Here is a 23,198-nt window from a genome sequence, read left to right as displayed (position 1 = left end):
CTTTTTCCATTAAACTTTCTATCTTTTTTGTGAAAAATTAGTTTTCCACCCCCTTATTTGCCATCTATCATCTCCTGGTTCTTTTTCTTTCCTCTCATGTATGTTTTAACATCCTCACATCAGTCTTTCTCCTCTTCTTTCATGTCATCATTACCTATTTAGCTTACTTTGAACGTTAAAGCTCATTACCTACCCATGTGTCACAGAGGTCCGCTGGCACTTTTTAGAAGTTGAAGGTGACTGTATGATTGGCTGAGGTCTATGGGATGACATGCCAGATGCTGCCAGTCTGTTAGCACATCTCATAGAAACACACCAGCTCATGGAGCCAACATTTGGCATTAGCAGCTGTTTTCCTGCATACTGTATATGTCTTTCTCTCTATTTCATCTTACACCAAAGTCTAAACCTTAAATCTTGTTCATGCTTCTGTATATTCAAGCTTAACATGTTGCGTTTGGTTACAAGACACGCGTTAACCAATGGCATTTGGTGTTGTGTGATGTCAAACATGGTGCAATGTGTCTGGCTAGTTTTTAATACTACATTGGAAGCAGTAGTGTAAGAAGACTGCTATCGTTACATTACTTTTGAAATACAGTTGAGTATTAAAAACTAGCCAGACACATGTACCGACTCAATTCTATCTACATAGCTGACCAACAGACTATGCGCTAATGTGGCTGCATGTGTCAAAATGTCCCATCTTGGCAAGATATTAAAGTAAACACCATTGGTTTGAGCCATCCATCCAGGGTGTTTCCCTACCGATGGCCTAAGACACTGGGATTGTATTGAGAATGTATCTTTATTGTTTCTCTCTCATTGTTGCACCTCTTCCGTGTCTCGTATGGTCTGTCATCTCCCTTGAACATAGAACAGCACACACAAGCACACACTGTCACTTCAAGTTAATCGCCAGGGAACGACTCAACGACTTGTTGTCTTTGCAGTGCTAATTAAGCTACTTCCAATTTCGGAGTGGAGGATTTAGATGACAAACAGAAAAGGGGGGAAAACTAAGTGAGGGTAAGGCATCTTCTAAACTCAAACAGGGCAAAGTTAAACAGAGCGCAGGTTTCATAATCACAAACCCATATCAAAATGAAAAACAGTGCAAACTGAGTAATGAGACTAATCCCAAACCATACTCGCAACATGAATCCAGCTAACAAGGGTCCAGATTAGAGATAATAAACGTTCAGGATGAGACTCTCAAGGGATAGATAAGACTTCAAAAAGCCAGAATACAAAAGAGGTCATTACATACCCCAAACTAAACGAGGTGTTAGATGAGAACAGTAGTGGTGAAGGAACATTAACGTTCAGCATTCTGGGAGGCCAGAATAATGTGGCCTTGTTGGCTGCATCTTAGGTGGGTATGATATACACACAGTGTTAAAAGATTTGTTTTAAGAATGCAATTAAATATTCCCCCAATAATCAAGCATTTGCTTCAGTGTTTTATCTCTAAGTACAAAAATGTCGATCGATTTTCAGTGTGTGAATGAGCAGACAGAGAATACAAAAAAGAAAGCAGAAAGAAATAAAGGTAAGGAAGAAAAGAAGATATGCTATAGATCACTGACAGAGCTTGAGGTTAACCACCACAGGTCTGATCTGGTTTATAATTACAGACAGACAGATTTCATTAATGTTTAACAACGCAGGGGTGTAATACATTTTAATTAGATTCAACCTGTCAGAGCCTCATAGGCAGTGCTCCTACACAAAGTGTGCTTGCGATTTGGTCCTTTCCAAACCATTCCTCGTGTATTCACTGACCTGTATAAATAAAAGGGAAAACACTAACATATATCTTTAAAAAAATTGGTTCAACCAGCTGGTAAGAGAGGAACTGAAAACCTCCATTAAACCTTTCTACTGTGCCACTGGTTTACTTTAAAGGATAGTTCACCCCAAAAAATGAAAATTTACACTACCCTTCAAGTAGGGGGTCAGTAAGGTTTTTTTTGTAAAAGACATCATTTTTGTTTTTGTTTTAGACATCATTCTAATATGCTGATTTGGTGCTCAAGAAATGTTTCCATGTTGAAAACAAATGTGCTTCTTAATATTTTTTGTGGAAACCATGCTACAATTTTTTTTCTGTATTTTTGATGAATGAAAAGTTCAGCATTTATGCCTTTATGTCTTTGTGTTAACTTAAATTTAGACTAAACAGGGATGAAAGATAGAGTCAGAAAAAGAAGGAGCTCTTTCAACTGGCAGCATTTCTTTTCATATTCCAAGTACACTCACCATTATTGGCCTATATATCTAAATGTATTTTCTGTGTTTCCATCTCAACATAAACCAAATTAGTTTTTGCATTTACTTTAACAAATTGGCACAGGAAACATCGCTATGGCAACGGGCCGTGGTCGTCTTGTCTCCATCACTTAAAAGTACACAATGGATCAAATCAGTATGCACTTTAATTTAGATGCATTTTAATACAGCCCAATCAAAGTTTTAGTGTATTGTATGCCAGCTTTACTCATAAACTTAATGCAGCAAGGACTTTACTGGCATGTGTGCTGGTGTCATGCATAATAAGTGATGCTGAGTTGGAGAGAAGGCCTTGGCCCTCTGCAGAGGCTCCAGGGGTCTGAGAGAGCAATGAGGCAGCTGTGAAGGCTCTAATCATGGCTGGGACAACAGGCCTGCAGTCTCCCTCTGCCTGGACATCTGCCCTGTAATTAAAGGGCTTCATAGTGTGTGTGTGTGTGTGTGTATGTGTGTGTGTGTGTGTGTGCGCGAAAAGTGTACTTTATGTGGATGCATGCAGGCCGGGCTGGCTATAGGTGATGTAGCCAGTCGCCCAGGGCCCTGGCATGCTTGGGGGATTCCTGTGAAATGGCCCAGAACAAATGAGTAGATTACAATATCTGACATACAGATGCTTAAAGCTAAATGTAGTAAGCAGTGCACTGTGACAATACCTGATCAAGTTTCATCCCATTGCCATGCCATACACAATCCGAGTTATCAAAGTATAAAGCCAATCTTAGCATTTGAACGCTCATGGACTTAATTTAAAATAAAATATGCAATAGTGGGACAAGAAAAAGCACAAACACAACAAACAGCTTAAATATAATCAGCAAATAAGAAACAATAATCCACCGAATGCACCATAATTTATTCATATTATTAGCCCCTTGCTCAAAAATTCTGAAAATGACAGACAATCATCAAGGGCTATTTTAGTTTTGTTGTTGTTGTTTGGTTGTTTGTTTGTTTACTATTTAAAGGGCTGCAACAAATGGTAATTTTGATAATCGATTAATCTAATAATTATTAGAATGATTAATTGACTAATCGTCGATTATTTCACTGATTAATCAGTAGACTATGATTATTCAGCTTTTGCAATTAGTTAAAATATTGAGTTGTACATATTCTAACAAATAAATAAAGGTAATCACTTCAGCTTTTGAAAATCATGTTATGTAATTACAATTATTATACAATTAATTTAGACAAATACATATATTTGGCACACAAACAGACAGACAGATGACAGACAGGGAAACTCTCTCATTCACCATTTAATTAGCTATATGAAAAAGTAACTGAATGACACACCATTCTGCCTAACATCTCCTTTTGTAAGCCACATAGATAAGAAACAAAATAAAGGTAAGTAATAAGACATTTTATTTTATTCACAAAATAATCTCTCTTATACGGTGAGAGTTGACATGTTCGGTTCACTTAGTTTTGTCGTGGCCACGACATAATAACTCGTGGGAACGTGATAATATGTCGTGGCCACGAGATATTAATTTGAGGGAACGTCATATTAACTTGTGGTAGCGTGATATTATGTCGTGGCCTCGAGATGCTATGTTGAAGGAACGACCATAGACATAATAAATAGCTAGACGCCTCATTGGCCGCTTTGAGCCATTGCTGCGATACGTCAACGCGTCCGCCATGTTTGTGAAGGCAACTGTGTGCATTGAATTTATTTAATACACGAGTTTCACAATTTGAGTTGAATTACTGAAATAAATGAACTTTTCCACTACATTCTAATTTATTGAGATGCACCTGTATATGGTAGGCTAGCAAATGCTAACATAATTATACAAAACGTTAATTAGGTAAAGCCATACACAAATTGAAAGGGGAAATAAGCATATATAACAATAAATATAAAAATATAGCCCTATTAAGTTAATGTAATAATAATAATATACAAATATTAAATTAAATGTTTAATGTTAATAATAATGTTTTATCCATTTTTGATAATCCCAGGTTGCTATGGTCACTCAGGTTTGTTTACGCATTAAAATGAGTTAATATGACGTTCCCATGTATTAATATCTCGTGGCCACAACATATTGTCACGTTCCCACAAGTTATTATGTCGTGGCCATGACAAAACTATGTGAACCGATCATGTCACCTCCCGGGCACCGTACTCTTAAAATACCTTATAGGGTTTTGATAATCAAAACAGTCATGAGCTAGATCAAGCTTTGATCTCTGCAAACCAAACTATCACTTTACTGAAATAATATTTTTACCACTAATAAAAATATGTTATCAGTTAGCTCCACACTGTAGAGCTGCTTTGTAACAGAAAATCAAGTTGTAATTCTAACTAAAATTGACTGAATTTGGTTTTTTATGTTTAATACTGTAAAGCTGCTTGATTTAAGGCTATCTATTGCATAAAGTACTATATAAATACAGTGGTGGCCAAAATGTTTAGAACACTAATATTTTCACCAGCTAAAAAAATGGTTTTAAGTCAGTTATTTCTATCTTTTGCTGTAGTGTGTCAGTAGAAAATATCAGTTTACATTTCCAAACATTCATTTTGCCATTAATTGTAATAATCCAGTGAGATTTTAGTTTGCACAAGGAGTCTGACAACAGCCAGTGCTCCACACAGAGATCTGATCTCATCATCATCCAGTCTGTCTGGAATGACATGAAGGAACAGAACAAACTGAGACAGACTAAATCCAGAAGAACTGACGTCTTCAAGATGCTTCAAGAAACCTACCTGCAAAGCTACTAGGCTTGCTGCGATAGTCAGTGTTTATGGTGTTACCAGTGTTAAGCCGCAACACCGGTTACATCCTTTGCCCACCGCGGAACCCCCCCCCAAATATATTACTATATTTATAGTAATAAAAATCATTTAGTTCAGTTAAAGAACAGACACTACAATTAAAAAATGAACGTGGCTGCTCAATGCAGCATGCCGAATGACAGTGGCATCAAAGATCAACAGTAGGAATCAGATTTCATTTATCAAGTGAGGAGCAAGTCGAGCTGACTGACAAGAAGGGTGAGGTGAGACAGACAAGACGATGGCAGAACATTTAGTTTCGAAACGAAATGCAGAAGCACCTGTTTGGCAATATTTTGGATTTGGAAAAGCCTGTTGACTTTTGCCATTTACCTAAGGTGATTTTGGAAGTTTTTTTAAACATTTGTTTCTTATTTAATTGGTTCCACAGTGTTTGCTGATTTTTACTTTATTTAAACTTTGTGTATTTTATTTATTTTATTTTACATCAAGGTGTATGCAGTGCCTCCAAGCTTTCTTATTTGTTTTGTTAACAAATGTTCTATGTTCTTTATTTATTTAGTTCCACAGTGTTTGCTGGTTTGTATACTTATTTAAACTTTATGTAGCCTAAGTAATTTGTTATTTTATATTAGGCATCTAGCATGGTGTATTTTTATTTGTTTTGTTAATAAAAGTTCTATGAGTTTGACATATTTTGTTGTTGCTTGAATTGAATCAGTGCAGAATTGTCATTAATTTTAAAGTGAAAGTAAAATGCGCACAGCTATTTAAAAGTGAAGGAAAGCGAGGAAAACTGGTGCGAAAATTTCCTCACCGTCCCAACCCTAAAAGCTACCTGAAAAACTAGCACAAGTGCACCTAGGTCAAAAGCTGCTTTAAACGCAAAGGATGGTCACACCAAATGTTGATTTAATTTTGTAAATAGAAGTTAATTGATAAAGAAAATCTATTTATGACATTATTTTTGACAGCATCCTCATTTTACAGCATTTTTACACAAGTGCCTAAAACTTTTTACAGCACTGTAGATTTGCAGGTAGGTTTCTTGAAGCATCTTGAAGACGTTGCCACAGTTCTTTTGGATTTAGTCTATCTTGGTTTGTTCTGCTTCTTCATGTCATTCCAGACAGACTGGATGATGATGATGAGATCAGATCTCTGTGTGGAGCACTGGCTTTTGTCAGACTCCTTGTGCAAAAAAAAAATAAAAATCTCACTGGATTATTACAATTAATGGCAAAATGAATGTTTGGAAATTTAAACTGATATTTCCTACTGACACACTACAGCAAAAGATAGAAATAACTGACTTAAAAACATTTTTAGCTGGTGAAAATACTAGTTTATAATACTAATTTACTAGAGTACAAAACTGCAGAGCTCATGCAAACATATATGTTGCTGTAATCAGATGCTTTCTTAACTGCTGCTTTCTCATCATTGTCAGTTGTTGTGTTTATTTTGATATTGAGAGGAAAGCGAGCAGCACATATTTACATATATATTTACATATATAGGCTAAACACCGCTCAGCAGCTTCAGGTTCGGCAAGCTGCATTTGCTCTGAGACTGAAGCATGTCTTCTTCTCTTGAATTGCATCCAGGAGGGCTGAATTACAGTGCCACACTGGTCAAACTGCATTATTGCAGGCTCTTACATTAGGTCATATGAGCTCAAATGACTACTCGACAACAAAAATATTTGTCGACAATCTTTTATTGACGATGTTGTCGATAATATCGACTAATCATTTCAGCACTAATTTAAAGCACTTTTGCATGGCAGAAACAGTCAACTGTTGATATAGAGACACAAAGAAGTTGCTTAAAAATTTGAGCAAACTAAGCAAATCAACCTGTCGCAGAATTTATTTATTTATTTTATTTTTTTACAAATTTACAAAGAAAGAATGTGCTTGTCATGGATCCAAGATAGAAAAATTCAATTTAAAGTTATCCCCCAAAATATTCTGTCATTTTTCTTCATTCTTTTCTTAACTTTAAAGATTATAGGCTTTCTTAACTGCTGCTTTCTCATCATTGTCAGTTGTTGTGTTTATTTTGATATTGAGAGGAAAGCGAGCAGCACATATTTACATATATATTTACATATATAGGCTAAACACCGCTCAGCAGCTTCAGGTTCGGCAAGCTGCATTTGCTCTGAGACTGAAGCATGTCTTCTTCTCTTGAATTGCATCCAGGAGGGCTGAATTACAGTGCCACACTGGTCAAACTGCATTATTGCAGGCTCTTACATTAGGTCATATGAGCTCAAATGACTACTCGACAACAAAAATATTTGTCGACAATCTTTTATTGACGATGTTGTCGATAATATCGACTAATCATTTCAGCACTAATTTAAAGCACTTTTGCATGGCAGAAACAGTCAACTGTTGATATAGAGACACAAAGAAGTTGCTTAAAAATTTGAGCAAACTAAGCAAATCAACCTGTCGCAGAATTTATTTATTTTATTTTTTTTTTTACAAATTTACAAAGAAAGAATGTGCTTGTCATGGATCCAAGATAGAAAAATTCAGTTTAAAGAAGTTATCCCCCAAAAAATTCTGTCATTTTTCTTCATTCTTTTCTTAACTTTAAAGATTATAGATGTATGACCATAACCGTAAAGGACAATGTGGCTCTATTTGCAGTACACAGCTTATCTCACATTGCACCTTGAAGTGAAGAGGAATTATTCTGCGAAATTCAAGAAGCTTATGACAGGTTTTTTCATAAGTCAAACCATTTTGCTGTTTCTCTGACTATATCAATTGTACACACACTCATGCTCCGACATTATTATGCTATGCAGTCCTCTGCAATGTTCCTACATTTTCAACATTGACAAAAGTCAATTACAGCTCCTGCATCTAAATCCCAACTATCTACAGAGCACAACTGGAGGAAACACAGCAGACCTCTGTATTTGTCAGTAATGTGGTTTTACATGTAGATAGCCGGTGGTAGAATGAAGTTAGGGCAGGGTAAACACATGGTAAAATTAGTGACATGGCAGGCACGCTGATGATTAGGCTCTGTCGCAGTGTAAAAGTTAGAGATGCCATAAAATTATCATCTGAGAGGCAGAAATCTATGTTAACAATTACACAGCTCCTGTATAATTTTACATTATAGTATAGCCTATATTCATAGCTTTTTTGCAACAAGTGTGCATCTGAGTCTATGTATGCCAATGTTTTTAACAATCTTCATAATGACTTGCCATAAACCAGTCAAATTAAAAACACATGTGATGCTATTCTCTCTTTCACACAAATACACACACAGACAGACTCAGAGCTCCAGAGATACGTGACCTGACACTGAGAGACAGACATTGTGAGTAAGTTGGGATTGTTTTTCTCTTCTGTCTTTCCCTGTTATATTTACCAAAAGGTACAATCAGAGGTTGCTCTGGTAAGCCCAAGGCCACATCCATGTCAAACCCAGAATATTCTGAAACATCACAGGAGGAACAGAGCCAATAATAAAGAGAAACTACAAAGAGATCTGAGAGTATATGTAGAACACTGCACAAAGTTACTTGTGCAGTTAAAAAAAAACACATGAAATCTTCACATGAAATCTGAGACTTAAAAGGATAGTTCATCTAAAAATGAAAGTCTTCTGATGTCATGCTATAAGCTTGGTATCAACAAACCCAAATTTAAGTTGTGTATGTTAAATTTGTTAAGAACAAGTTAAAATCGATATCAGTGATTCAGAATGTGTCTCATAACTGATTGTTTCAAACAACACATATGGAAATCACACAAATGTGATTTGAGATGAACGTCAAATAGAAATTAAACTGTTATTTTCCTCACACAAAGCTTTAGACTTTAAACTACTTGGAATATAGTGCACAAGTCAAATGGACTTGACTTGAATGGTGCTTAGAGCTTGACAAGCCCAACATTGCACCATTTCATGCAACACATCACTGTGTGTAAAACAGCAGTGTGAACATTCTGCTAAACATCTCCTTTTGTGTTCAACGTGACCCTGAGTAAATATGACATCATTTCCATTTCTAAGTGAACTATCCCTTTAAAATACATTTTATCATTTTATCTCAGTCTTAGAGTATATCTCATTAGCTTTTTGTGTTCTGAGTTCCTGTAGTTTGCAGTCTTGGAAGAAAGTGTAAATGGTGAGCAGGTTTTTGAGCCTGATACAGGAGGAATCTGCCTATCCAAACACACTGCTCATGGGTGAGTGATCTACTTTTGCCTTGCACACACATACTCAAAGATGAGATTTCACACTGTGGTCCACTTGGAACACATATCTAGTACTCACAGTAGATTCTGGGTCACCCTAGGGGAAGGCCTAATGCAGAACCCCATGTCACAAGAAAGAGGCCAGAAAGAACATTTGGTATGACAAGGAAAACAGAGGGGTTGAATTAGTTAGAAACCTTCAGCAAAGAAAACAAAAAATCCAAAACTGTGAATTGAAAGGACAGAATTAATTTTGCACATGAAATATGGAATGTGTGCAATCACAGCCAAAGAAAATCGTATTAAAAAGACAGATTGAGCATAAAATTATAGATATACAAAGAGACAGGATGGCGAGACAGTTTATATGTGAGCGCAAATATGTGAGAGCGCTTCTCTGCACCTCATAAATTCTTCATGAAATATGAGCAATAAATCAGTGTGAAATGATAGAATGACATCAAGGCACAGCCCTCAGTAAATCGTAGCATGAAGGTAACAGGCAAAGACACATTCAGACACACACAAACTAATCCGCCAGACCTCCTTGTCTGTCTTCATCTCATCCGTGTCCTCAGTGCTGACCCCTCTCTGTATTTCAATTATTATGTGTTACCACCTCTACACTTGTCCACTGGTTTCTGTTTCTATGACAAGCTAAGGGCGCTGCAGAGTTTCACTGGGGCTATACGAATATTAACCTACCAGAACCTCTCTCTCAAACACACAGACACTTACACATATTTATATTTTATATTAGGCTGGAGTGGAGCGATATACAATGCATGAAATGTGATACATTCAAAGAGATTCATTAAGTGAGTGTTGATAGATTAATTGAAGGCTAGAAGACAGAACTGAGAAAGGGGAGTTAACTGAAGATGTTTAGACTGAATAACAGCACTAAAGGCATTAGTATTTTGCTTTCAAAGAGCCCATTTGTTCACGAAAATGTGGAGAAATAAGGAAAAAAGGGGAAAAGAATGAGAACGGACAAGGGGAGAGAGTGAAACCCAATCGGAAAATCCAGATAAGTGGTTTCTAGCTGGTCATTTATGGCCATTTGTTGGTCAGTAGACAGATTTGGTTCCACTGTTGAAAATCATCTGGATAAGGATGGTTAAGACTAGTAGACCAGTATAAACCTAACTTCCATGTCTCAAAACCCCTCATGTTCTGTTTTCTAGCCATTTAATATATTGTAAAACATTGTTAAAGGGTTAGTTCACTACAAAAATGCTGTCATCATTTACTCATTGTCAAATTTTGGGTGAATGGAAAAACTATTTTTTATAAATAAAGAATTTTATCCCTTTAACACCTTAATATGAGACATCGTAATACAAATAGAACATCTTAGTATGATTATAAACTTGATGACACACTTGCACCATTTTCCTTTAGAAATATGACATTATTTACATTGTGACCATTACATAATGCAATTAATGGTAATATTCTCAGATTCTCTGAATGGTGTACATATTACAGCAGTACGTCCCTTCTACTATGTTTTTGCTCAGTTAAAAAAAACACTCTGCTGGGTTTTGATAGGTCAGTCGAACATTCAAATTTAAAGGTAAAATAAGAGGTTATTTTTAAAATCATTATTTTAAGAGGGTTAAGCTGGTATGACCTGGTTTTTCCAGCAGGAACAAGAGTAAGAGTGAGTTGAATTGAAAAGGAGAAGAGCAAGGGAAGATTGTGGACTGAAAGAAGGGAGAGAGAGTGAGACAGGAGCCAGGGAAGCAGAGATACAGCGAGAGGGGACTGTTTCACTGCTGAAATACAGAATATTGCTGATTATCTCCAGCCTATGTCCATCACAGACCCCATGATGTGTAAGTGTGAGTCTGCTCTGTGTGTGTGTGTGTGTTTGTATTTCATTTTTTGGCAGTGTTTTCTGTTTCATTTTTTGTAGGTCTGCTTGCTGTGTGCCCCTGTTGTGAAGCCTTATTGGATAGTAAATCAACAGAGACCAACTGTAACAAAAATGATATAAGCCATTCGCTTATCAAGCGAATTCGCTTATTATTCGCTTATTCAAACCACAGCTATAACCACAATCCCCATATTTCTTTTGGTTGATTCATAACAATTGTTCCCCCTAAAATACTAAATGTATGTGACTTCTGATTTTCAATTTTGCTTCTGGGACTGAGGGACTATCACCCTTTCTGGGTCCAGAGACCAAGAATAAACCAGCTTATACTCATAACTGATATCAACATTATAGTAGCTTCAGCAGACAACTACTGCAGTTACCTGTGGTTTGAATGACACAAAAGATAAACACAGACACAGTTGAAACTGCATTACACACTATCCAAGATTTCTCACTATGAAGCCAACCATCATACACAGCCTTAAGTTATTTACCAGCATTAAATGGACCCACAGAAAGAGGTCACTTTACAAGGACATAGCATAACCAATTTGTCAGCTGTAAACTTTCACAGCCATTACCTGAGCACTTTAATTTCCCTTTCACCCACTATTTTATACAGTATATGCTTCATAAGCCTGAGGCATATCAAACTCCCAAGCTGCAATATAACAAAGAGTGAAAAATTTAAGGGGGTCTGAATACTTTCCGTACCCACTGTATATCATACTACAAAAAAGAATTTGACTTCTTCAGTCTTATACTTCATGCACGGTAGCGCACATACTGTACATTCAATCATTACCAAAGGGCTTTTTCATACATACTGTGTCTGCTGTGCGTGAATATAACTGCAACAGCAGGTTCACGGTACAACTCTGTAACCCCTCAAAATCGGTGCCATTCATGTGACAAAAGTGCAGTAAGTGTGAAACAGGATAAAGACATATAATCCGTATACTAAAGATAACATCTGTCTTGACTTGCTCGTATTTACCTCAGTGGAAAATCTTACGATCCGATTATAGAAGGATGTCTACCATATTAATTTTCTCCATATGGCAAGAAATACAAGGAATGTTCTTTACATTAAGTCACTAAAATGTATAAGAGGAACAAAATCACTATGTATTCACATTTTTGTGACATTGTGTTCTTTCAAATTAAATTATTGTAGCTCTTGCCTTAGCCGTGAAATAAGCTGTCTGTCATGCCTGAGAAACACACAATCTAATAACTTTACTGTGGGACTAAAAGCATTTTCACTGTGAAGGTTCACTCAAGCGGGACAATCTTTGGGCAGAAAGAGCTAAATAAAGGCAGTAACACACAGATACACACATTCTCACACACACAAACACATTAGCTGACAGAAACCTCTTACATTGTCTCGTCATTCTGGAACTCCAGTTTTCCAGACACTTCCTCATAGTCTTCCCCTCCGCAAGCTGTCGCATCCACTGTATGGTACGGCACAGCCACCAGACCACGTGCTCCTGATGTCCTCAGGACCTTAACCTGCATGATGCCGATGCTTTCGCTAACTCGCACCGACTCGCTTTCGAATGTGAAAATTCCTGCGTGGTCGTCATCGTAGATTGTCACGGTCGCCGTGTGGGCCTCACCAAGGGCTGCGCTTGGAGCAGGTGCTCCAGTCTCCATAGTAATAGGATGTCCATCAGCCCACCCGACTATACGGGGATTGTTCAGGCGCACATAGAAGTATTCATCTTCCTCAAAGATGTCATCATCAATAATGCCGACGGTGATCTCTTTAATGTTGTCGCCAGGCTTGAAGACGAGTGTGCCCTCAGCAAATTCATAGTCAGAACCGGCATTGGCTGTGCCATCTTCTGTGTGGTAGTCCACCTGGAGTTGTGCATGAATAAACATTTAGAAAGATCAAAGATCTTCCTTGTTTCCATTAAATAAACAGACAAAAATCTGTTCCATAATTTAATAGACGAGATCAGACGATAAGTTTAGGAGTATCCTATTCCCCTCATTAAATTACTAAACTAATGAGTGTTTTACTTTAAACTCACCTTAACAGTGCACCCAGCATCTCCTCCATGCCTTTGCACAGTAAGTTTTAAAGACCCACAGTTCTCAAAGCACTGGTAGAGGGCAGGTTCAAAGTCTATTCTTGTGACAAGAGGGTCATCCTCCTGCTCCCGAGGTTCCCCACTGCTGACCACTTTGCGGGCCTGATCCGCTGCGTGTTTCTTTAAGATGTTCCCAGCACCAATCATCATCCTTGTCGCCTGAATGCGGTAGAAAGCTCTGCTCTTCTGCTGCTGTATTAGAACCTGCAAAGTTAAGGTTGAGAAGGTTTTTTTTTTTTTTTAGTTTGCAGTTTAGTTGCAGATCAATTTCTCAAGCTGTAAAATAGCTATTTCAAATTTGCTACATGTACATTCTGAACCACAGTAAGCATTAAATGGAATTTTCAAACAGGTTTCCCAAACAATTCCTCTGTCCTCTGCTGTTTGAATAAACAGGTGGTCGTGCATGCTAACTCCACTGAGTCAATGAGTATAGAGCCAATAAGCTACAGTCTTCATTTGACTGGCTGACTATTGTGTATAATGCTACAACCTTATTATTTAGATACAGTATGTTACAACTTTTCAACAAAACATACTGGTGTTATTTTATTTTGAACTAAAGCCTTTACACATCATTTAAAACAAGACAATTCTTACAGTCTTGCTGAAATCTAACTTTTAAAGTGTATGTACATATACTATACTCAAACAAACATAACAAACAATGTTTAAAGCAGTACAAAGACAGTATTTATATTTTTTGGGAAATCTATGGATATTTTACTTACAAATGTCTCTGCATACTAAACTGGGAGAGCAGGGGAGAGGGGGGGCACAACCTAATACGGGGCTAGTTGTAACACACATAAGACACATGCTAGCATGACAAAGCTTGTATTTTACTACTTGCCACATTAACACTATATAAAGAGAAAAAGTCTTTAGAAGATATCACTAAACATTTATTGCAAAAGTAAATGTCTTACCTACATTATTGTTATTCCATGACATTAGCAATGTAATTCATAAAGAATTTTTATGAATTCTATTGAAAAAACATGATAAACATGTGAATAAAAAATGAGATTATTATTTCAAGAAATATTAAACATTCTTACTGGCTCGTTTATATGTCTCCTGTTCTAAAAGCTGTGTATGGAGGGAGGGAGGGTGTGTTGTGTTCAGTTCTGTGATTTTCTGAATGTGTTTCTAAATCTGCTCACATTGTTTTGAACTATGGTGTAGTTGTGTTTTGTTTTGTGTTTATTGTCAAACTATTTTATTGACATTTTAGTTTGTCCTTTTTTATTATATCATGTCAAATTTAAAGTTTTTGTATAGTTGTTACAATGTGCCCTTCACTTTACAATGTGCATGGGGCATGTTGTCACATTTCACTTCCATACTTTCAGCGTAAATAAAGAAAACTCCCTTGATCAGTGGTTCTCAATTAGTAGGTCACAAATTAAAAACAGGCCACATGTCTGTTTTGATCAACCATTAAGTATATGACTCCTTAACATTCCAGAGAAACCATTAATATTTAAAACAATTAATTATTTATAACTATATAATTTTATACCATTTATAATTTTAGAAAATAAATGTCATTAAAATGTTATACATCATTAAATAATTAAATTTAGAAACTAAATGTGTTAAAAAATAAATGATTTTTATACCTGATAGTTGGCCATCTCTATGAGCTGCTCCATGTCCTTGTCAGGATGTCTTTGCTTCAGTTCCTTTAGAGATCTAGCCATTTCTCTCCTGGCCTCGTCCTCTTGATCGCGTCCACCATGCCCACTTTCCACTCCCAACATTCCGTCCAGATGTGTCGTGATTCCATCAATTTCCAGCATGTCCATCTTTGTGAATCCTGCATCCTTGCCAACTTCCTCGCCGCCCTCGGACACAATAATTCCACGGCCCTTCTCAGTTCGGTACCGCTTGTGGGCATACTTGTAAAAGAGCAATCGTCGATCAGCAACCCAGGCCTGGACCACGCAGAGAGGAAAGAAGAGGAATGTCAGCACTGCTTCCCACACTTCCACCTCACCAGGCGAGAACACGGAGAGGATAAGATAGAGCCAGACATAGGCAAACATGCTCCACGCCGCAGTCACGAAAAACACCCGAAGATGTTTGACCTTCCGTCTTTCGCCTTCAGGTACCACGTAGACACAGATGCCAATGATCATGAACATGTTGAAAGCCGCACTTCCCACGATGGTGCTGGGACCAAGAGCACCAGCCTCAAAATTATGCCCACAGACCTCAATGACCGAAAGCAAAATCTCAGGGGCTGAGGAACCCAGAGCCATGAGGGTCAGATTGGAGACAGTCTCATTCCATATGCGAACTGTCGTGGTGACCGTTTCACCATTAGGTCTCTTTGTAGTGATCTCCTTTTCTTGAGAAGTTATAACTTCGATGGCAGTCATGAAGCGGTCAGCAATGATTGACATACCTAAGAACATGTAGACTAGTGCCACTAGGTACACAATGGCACGGGCCACTTTGTCACCAACTGAGGGATTCTGGGGATTCCACACTGGTAAAAGGACCCCGTCTTCACACATGTCATTTTGAGAACAGTTGGATTTAGATTGGGCTACATCTTGGAAGTCAGCTTGAGAAGGGATGGAGAAAGACAGGAGGAGGACGGGGAGGAACAAGGAAATGAAGGAGAAGGGGAAAAGGTGAGATGAGCTGAAGGACAAAGGCATGGTAAAGTTGGGGCGGTCTGTTTGTGGATTCTCAAACTTCACACCACCTGAGGAAAAATAGAGAGACAAAGAGACACTGGGTGAGTGAATGTAAGTTGGTTTTACACTCTGACATAGATTTTATTCATATAAAGACATTGGAAAAGAAAATGAGATGCTGAAAGAAAAAGGACATTAAAATATGCAGCACCATGCTGCACAGAAAACTCCCTACAGCTAGTAGGTTGTAGCTCAAAAATTGTCAGTAGTTCTGTTTTAATCCACCTTTGTGTGCATGTGCAGGAAATTATATGACTCTTCACTGTTCAAGAGAAATATAGAAACCAATATTTCAAATGTTACATTATTTACTGTATAAAAACAAATCCAGTGCTGTAAAAAAAATCCAGAAATTTGCTGTAGAACATATAGGCTGCGGTTTTGACCATTTCTACAAGGCCTTTGGTGTGAAAATCCATCTTTCTCTTGCTACATTCTCTGTACGTTTGTTCCAGCTTTCTCTGTAGTTTTGTCACAGCACATTAATTCCCCTTCGTCTCAACACACCTACACTATAGTCCTATACATCCCTCTCTTTCCGCCCTTCATACACATTTTGTTAGCTTCCTCTTTTCATCTCTACCTTTTGCAGAGTTGACATATTTTTTTTGCTCCAGATTCTCAATCTTTTTCATCATCCCATGATTGATTATTTCTATACCTTTCTTGACACCCTCTATCAAATCGACCACTTTCTAGGGCTGAACATGAAACGTTTCGACATACCAACACACCCAAAGTCCACTGTTCGCATCTCACAATATTAAGATTAGTCAAACAATAGTGGTCAATGTTAGTGGTCAAACGACATTATATTTTTCTTTGACCAATTATCCAACTTTTATCATTGGTAAGTAAACACATTGTCATACAATGGTGTTCAATCTTCATGGATTATAAATAAATAATGAAAATTTTAGCCACCAGCAAAATAAATAAATCTATTCTACAAAACCAACACAAACAAACCACACATACACATAGAGAAATGTGTTGTAATGTCATCTGTAAATTATGATCATTGTGTTAATAACCTGATGGACCGGCTGATGAGTGTGTAAGTAGGTGGGGGTGTCTGAGCATGTTTACAGGCTTGTAGACTGAAGTCATTAAGATTTGTAATGTATGTTTGTATGTGTTTGTAATAGACACAGCTTGAGTGGAGATTGCTGGTGTTCCTGAGCTTTCTAATGCTGAGAGCACAGTGCTGACTCAGGACACACACACACACACAAAACATACGCTGACACATGAGATAAATTAAGGAGATCTTACAGGCTGAGTGTACTTGAACGGAAAGGAAATAGAACCTTAAAGAAGATTAGTTGGTTAGGTCATCACTGAGGGGGTGTTTATTTAACCACAGGCCCTTTTGGCTCTCTCGACTTTCAGAAAATAAACTCTCTTAAAACACACTTTTCACATTCTTACTACTTGTTCAATAATATTGTCCAACAATGGACATATGTGCATCACAGAAATTCTATTTTCAGTTTCTCATCAGTTAATAATGACAGTTAATAATGACTTTTGATAATTACATTCACTGGCACAGATTAATGCTCTGTCAACCAAAGATGTAAATTTTACCTGAGCTGATATATTGAATATAGCAACCAACAGGTAACCAGTGGGCTAAAACCAACCAAGATCCCATTAGGGTCAACCAAGATTCCAGAGTCAGCCCTATAGGTAAAGCTGATTCATAAAAATAAAAAAAAAAACTGCTCAGCCATGATATTTTCTGACATCTGAATTTTTCTGGACTGGTGACTGTGTGATTGAATTGACCAATGAAATTGTTTGCAGGGGCAGTGTTTGCACTTTTAACTTGCATTTATAATTAGCTGTATATAAAGACTTCAAAAAAAAAACTAAACATTTAGATAAGTAAGCATCTATACTAATATTCCTATTAAGACTATATAAAATGCCTGTGGTCACTCAAACAACTCAACAAAATTCACTCTACTGGGACACAATATCTGTTCTAATAACAGGTTGAAGAATCGTTGGGCTACAGTGAGATTTAGCGGTACAATATAAGTGTAGTAGCATCATAATTTCTCTCACAAATCTCAGCATCTTGACATAAAAATAGTTTTCATAGCATATTAAAAACTGGTAGATGCAGCATAATTTATAAAGTTGATTCAGTTAGCTCAGTTATGGCTTACTCTTTTTGTCTTTGTGTATGCAAGTCAGTTAGGGCATTTCTTGTTCCTAAAGTTGTGATTGTGTGTGTAGACGAATCTTACTGTGCCCTCACTATGGAAGGGTTGACATCTTCTCAGCGTATGCCTCATTACCATCCCACCACATGTCCTGTCTGCCCTTGACACACACAAACACAGACTCACACACACATGGGTGCTGGAGGCCGTGCACCCTGCCTGTTTCGCGCCTCTGCTAGACACACTGGGGAGTTGAACACACTGTTGATTCCCTCCAAAAGTCTTTTCAATCTTCTAGAATATGCAGACAGACACAGGCAGACTATGAAAATGCAGTCATATCTTGCCCTCTGTTCCTTGAAGAAGAAGCAAGCTACTGTGCGAAGTTGAGGAGACCAAATATAGCACCTGGTGTTTTCAATGCTAGTCAGATTCGGGCTTAGATCTGCAAGTATGATCTTCCAGGCCTATCCACGGGTGTTCTAGGTTCTGCTGCGGCTGTATTTAGAACCCAGTGTGGTTTGGTTCAGAGTTCCCCATTAAGCAATCCACCCCCAATGACAGGGCTGAGGTTTAACCCGAAGCAGGGAGGCACAGGCTAAATAGTGATGATGAGGACAGAAGGGTGGAATGTGGGTTATAGTTTAGGCTTGTCCAAAAAGATTATACTATATGGCATTCTTTCCAATTTGAAACAGGCTCATTTGGTGTATTTTTACAGTGCTTAAACAAGCCACCAAGTTTATAAAAAATATGTACTTTGCCTTGAGACATTGTTTTGGTTCACTGATAAATGCATTCTATTTTGAAAACTGTTTTATATTAGAAAGCACAAATCACTGTAATGAGGATATGAAAATAATGGTGATTTCTTTGGCTGGCGCTTACCAGGAATTACATCCTACTAAAAGTGTTTTTCGCACTACACTTACCCAGTGGTGATGTTAAATGTTTCAATTTATGTTTACACAGGGTAAAGTGCCAGTAAAATAAACAGTGGCAAACACTGTTTATTGTACCGATACACCACTGGTAACTGTTAAAACACAACAGTCTCATTCCATCTAATATTATACAAATGTTGTATACTCAGAATATTGCACGCTCCTGGCAGAACATCAGTCGGTGTATTAATAATGAGAATTTTTCATTTATTCTTTTTGCATGTTACATTTTTATGCCTGTAAGTGGCGACATCTTTATAAGTGAGTCATGGAATTATAAGTATTTAATTGATTGCAACAGCACAGATTAATTATGGTCCTATGATTTCTGCGACGTGGACAGAATTGCGGAATCTATAAAAATGGAATTTATGGTATAACATGGATTGTCACCATATCTGGCAAAATTTGGATGAAAACATTTTTTAAAGTAGGGATGTACATTTAAATGTTCAAAAGGTTTAAATATTAAAATAATAATTATTTTAAATATTAAGTCTGCATGGTCTTCATATCTTTGTTTGAATGAAAAGTGCACTTTCATTTACTTCTCCATACTCAATTTGTGATGTTTTCAGTCTCATCTTACTATGAGGACACTCCAAAAATCTAAGAATTCTCTGAGAATTCATTTAACACGCATTTTACCATTTCATTTGATAAAACTATTGTTAGATACACACACAATGCCAAAGGTCTTCACTACAATAAAGTTTGGTTTAACTTTGGTTTAAATTATTAATTTTTTGCATTTAAATTATATTACTATTGAAATGTATTACTCATTATTCTCAATGTAATAATAACAATAATACATTTTATTTATTTCTAAATTACTTTTTAAAGAATACTGCAATTTTTTTTTATTTAAATGTAAACCTCTTTTGTACCAGTTTTTTGTTTTTTTTTAAATGAAAGGAATTTTTACATTTTATTTGATTTCCTTTTAAATGCTTAAGCTGCTTACCAACCAAACTTGAAAGTATAAATCCAATAGTTTACCTTACTTAGATTTAATTATTCCATGTCTGCAGTTATCTTTCACTAGTTGCATTCACTCGTTTCCCAACGTCATCTTGAATGTTGGCTGAAATATTTGAGAGAACATCACATAAGCTAACTTCATAAATTGATGTTGATTTTCCTAAAATGTGTTTTTATTTTAACTTACCATTATAGTGATTAGCGTTCCCTTTGGTTGGGTACTTGGAACTTCATTTAAGTTGCTAAAAGTTTCTTCCTGTTAATGTAGCAATGCATCATGAAGTCAGAATTATTTGATTTCAAGGGAAGACAAATAATAAATAGGTTGCATTTTGAAGGTGACTTATCTTCTAATTACAGCATTAGTGAAGTTTTTGTTTGTGTGTTGATGAATGAGCTTTTTCAAATGTCACTCTTAATAAATACCTTGAGATGATTTTAATTGGGTTTATATAATCCTTAAATAGTGTGTGGTAATATACTGAAGTCACAGATTTAACATTCAGCACGTGAATCACAACAATGGTAACAATTCAATTTCATTTATTTTCATTAATTGTAACAATAACCATTTTATTTGCTCTTTTTGTTGTGCTACTACTGACACAAGACAGGAAATAAAATTGGCAAATAAAATCAACAACTGTAAAACAAAGCAACTGCATAATTTATTCATGCAGCAATGCACTCTGGGAGTCAGTGAGTAGCTATACTAAGTCATGAGTAAACCTAAATGAAAGGATCAAGTACCCCCTACAGTTCTTTTTTAGTTACTAGAACTCTCGTGTAAGTAAACTATACTAACTAAGCATTTGTCAGTAGAACATACTATTCCTATTTCACTTTACTTAGTTTTTTCAAGGCAATCGGTTTGCATGCTTTTTTTAAGTAAGCCCAACTAATTAGATTTTACAGTGTGTGTATGTAAATTACATTGTAACTATGTTGGCAACGAAGGAACTTGCAACTATTGTTGGCTAACAATGCTTTTGAAGTGTTTGTATGAAGCATATGAAGTGTTTGTATACAAATATTAGCTAAAATAGTAGAAGCTGTTGATAGCAATGCCAAGGTCATGGGTTGAATTCTAAGGGAGCGCATGAACTGATGAAATCTATAAATTTCATGAATGTTCATGTATTTTTCAGTTCAGTGGAAGAAAAAGAGATACTATCTCCATCTATATTTAATTTTTTATCATTGACATCTTTTTTAGCCCTGCATTAACCAACATTTCACACTATAATTACAAAGGGCTTATAGCACTACCTTTAACCCTGGGTTATTAAGCTCTGTTACAAATCGTTCTCTCTTAAATATGAAAATAAAAGGGTTTAGAAATGTATAGTATTTTAAAATCTGACAGCACAGGATTAATTGTTAATACAGGCTTTAGAATGGCACTGGGTTAGCCATTTAAAGTGTGAAAAGCTCACTGGTTTCTTTATTATACATAAATGCTGCAAGGGTTCCTGGGGCATTTAGTCCTCAGAGAGTTTAGCTGGAGGTGAACAAGCTGAAATTCACTACAGGTTCTGTGGCCAGGGCCACTACAACATGATCTGGTTGAGGGATTAGGAACAGTGCCACGACTTACGGAATTAGAGTCCTCACCTTCTCTGACCTTATGGACTCCATTTAGGATAGTTACCCCAAAAATAAAACTTTGTCATTGTGTACTCACCCTCATGTTTTTTCAAACCTGTATGAATTTCTTTCTTCTGCTGAACACAAAAGAGGATATTGAAATATTTTACTAATTCTGCTTTGATCTACAGGTGAATTTTACAGTCACATACTGTATCATCCTTGAAAGAAAGATTCGCCCAATTCTTATATTGAGGCAATCTGCCTCATAGACTAACCTTTGCTGAGGAGCATGCTGTGTGGAGAAAGGAGAACTGGTCCAAAGTTCACTTTAGTGATGAGAGCAAGTTTAATTTATTTGGGTCTGATGGAAAACATCATGTTCGGCTTCAAACTGGGGAAAGACTGAACCCCAAGCGTGTAAAGAAGTCTTTAAAGAAGTGAAAGGTGAAGGAGGAAGTCTCATGGTTTGGGGGACATTTTCTACAGCAGGAATTGGGCCTCTTATACAGCTACCTGGCAGAGTGAATGCAAATGTTTAGCAAAACCTCCTTCAGCAACATGCAGTGCCTTCCCTGCATTCATCGTCCAATCAGCCAGCAATTTTTTTATGCATGCCCATATCACACAAAAAAACAGGTAAAGCAGTTCCTTGAAGCTAAGAACATTGAAATAATTAAATGGCAGGGCCAGAGTTCTGATCTAAACCCGAATGAAAATCTCTGGAAAATCTTTGGTGACATGGCTAAGAAACCCACTTCATTTACCAAACTATGGAAGAAACTGGAAGAAGAGTGGACCAAGATCACACCAGAGCAGTGTGAAAGACTAGTGATGTGTTGAAGTTATTCAAAGCAAGGGCCTCTACAATTCCTACAAATTTCGGACAGCTGTAACTCTCCAAAATTTTAGTGGAATATTCTTTTGTGCTATACAATGGTTACTGTTCTTTAATTTTGATCACTGCACTTTCCACAAAATAAAGTTTTTTGTTGAAATGCCTTGGTCATTTTGTCAAGCATGTAAGTTGAACAGCTAATATTACCTACAGCCAGGGACGTAGGCAGCAGGCCCGCCCACTCTGATGAAAGGCCCCCCCAGTTTATTATACAAATATAATATTTGTTAAATAATTGTTTAATCTATTTTATCACAATTACAAAATTACTATAACATCTCAAATAACTAATATAAATAAAATGTGTTTTTGCATAATTCTTGATGAGTTTGACTGACAGCTGTGTTGGGCAATTAGGTGTCATCGAGGCTGCTTCAGGCATGTCGCGCCTGTGAATTTGTGTGTGTTCACCTATTTAGTTAGCCTGTAATTTGCAGTCGTGTGTTAGAAAATGTTAGAAAACAGCAGCAATGCATAATTCTGTAAAAAAGGACTTTTAAAAACTCGCAATGACGAGGAAAAGAACCTGTTCATCAGTTCCCAAGTAACAGTAAGACTTTCGGTTCCAAGCGCAGACTGATGCATGTTCATTCTGTAAAGCCTGGAACACACTACTCTC

General features: G+C 36.8%; 1 protein-coding gene across 1 annotated transcript in view; it reads right to left on the bottom strand.

Moving 5' to 3' along the window:
- LOC107661086 (sodium/calcium exchanger 1-like) overlaps window positions 1-15,995 on the bottom strand; it is a 38,612-nt gene extending 22,617 nt beyond the window's left edge. Inside the window, exons 1-3 of the mRNA XM_016450535.1 lie at window positions 14,907-15,995; window positions 13,222-13,485; window positions 12,561-13,045 (exon numbers count right to left, since the gene is read on the bottom strand). Of these exons, the coding sequence (XP_016306021.1) occupies window positions 12,561-13,045; window positions 13,222-13,485; window positions 14,907-15,953 (1,796 nt within the window). The 5' untranslated portion in view covers window positions 15,954-15,995. The remainder of the gene's footprint in view (window positions 1-12,560; window positions 13,046-13,221; window positions 13,486-14,906) is intronic.
- Window positions 15,996-23,198: the final 7,203 nt, after the last annotated feature.

Source organism: Sinocyclocheilus anshuiensis, unplaced genomic scaffold (assembly GCF_001515605.1).
Source record: "Sinocyclocheilus anshuiensis isolate Anshui unplaced genomic scaffold, SAMN03320099.WGS_v1.1 scaffold2015, whole genome shotgun sequence".
NCBI lineage: Eukaryota > Metazoa > Chordata > Actinopteri > Cypriniformes > Cyprinidae > Sinocyclocheilus > Sinocyclocheilus anshuiensis.
The sequence above is the reverse complement of the archived record's forward strand: the minus strand, read 5'-3'. Positions and strand labels throughout refer to the sequence as shown.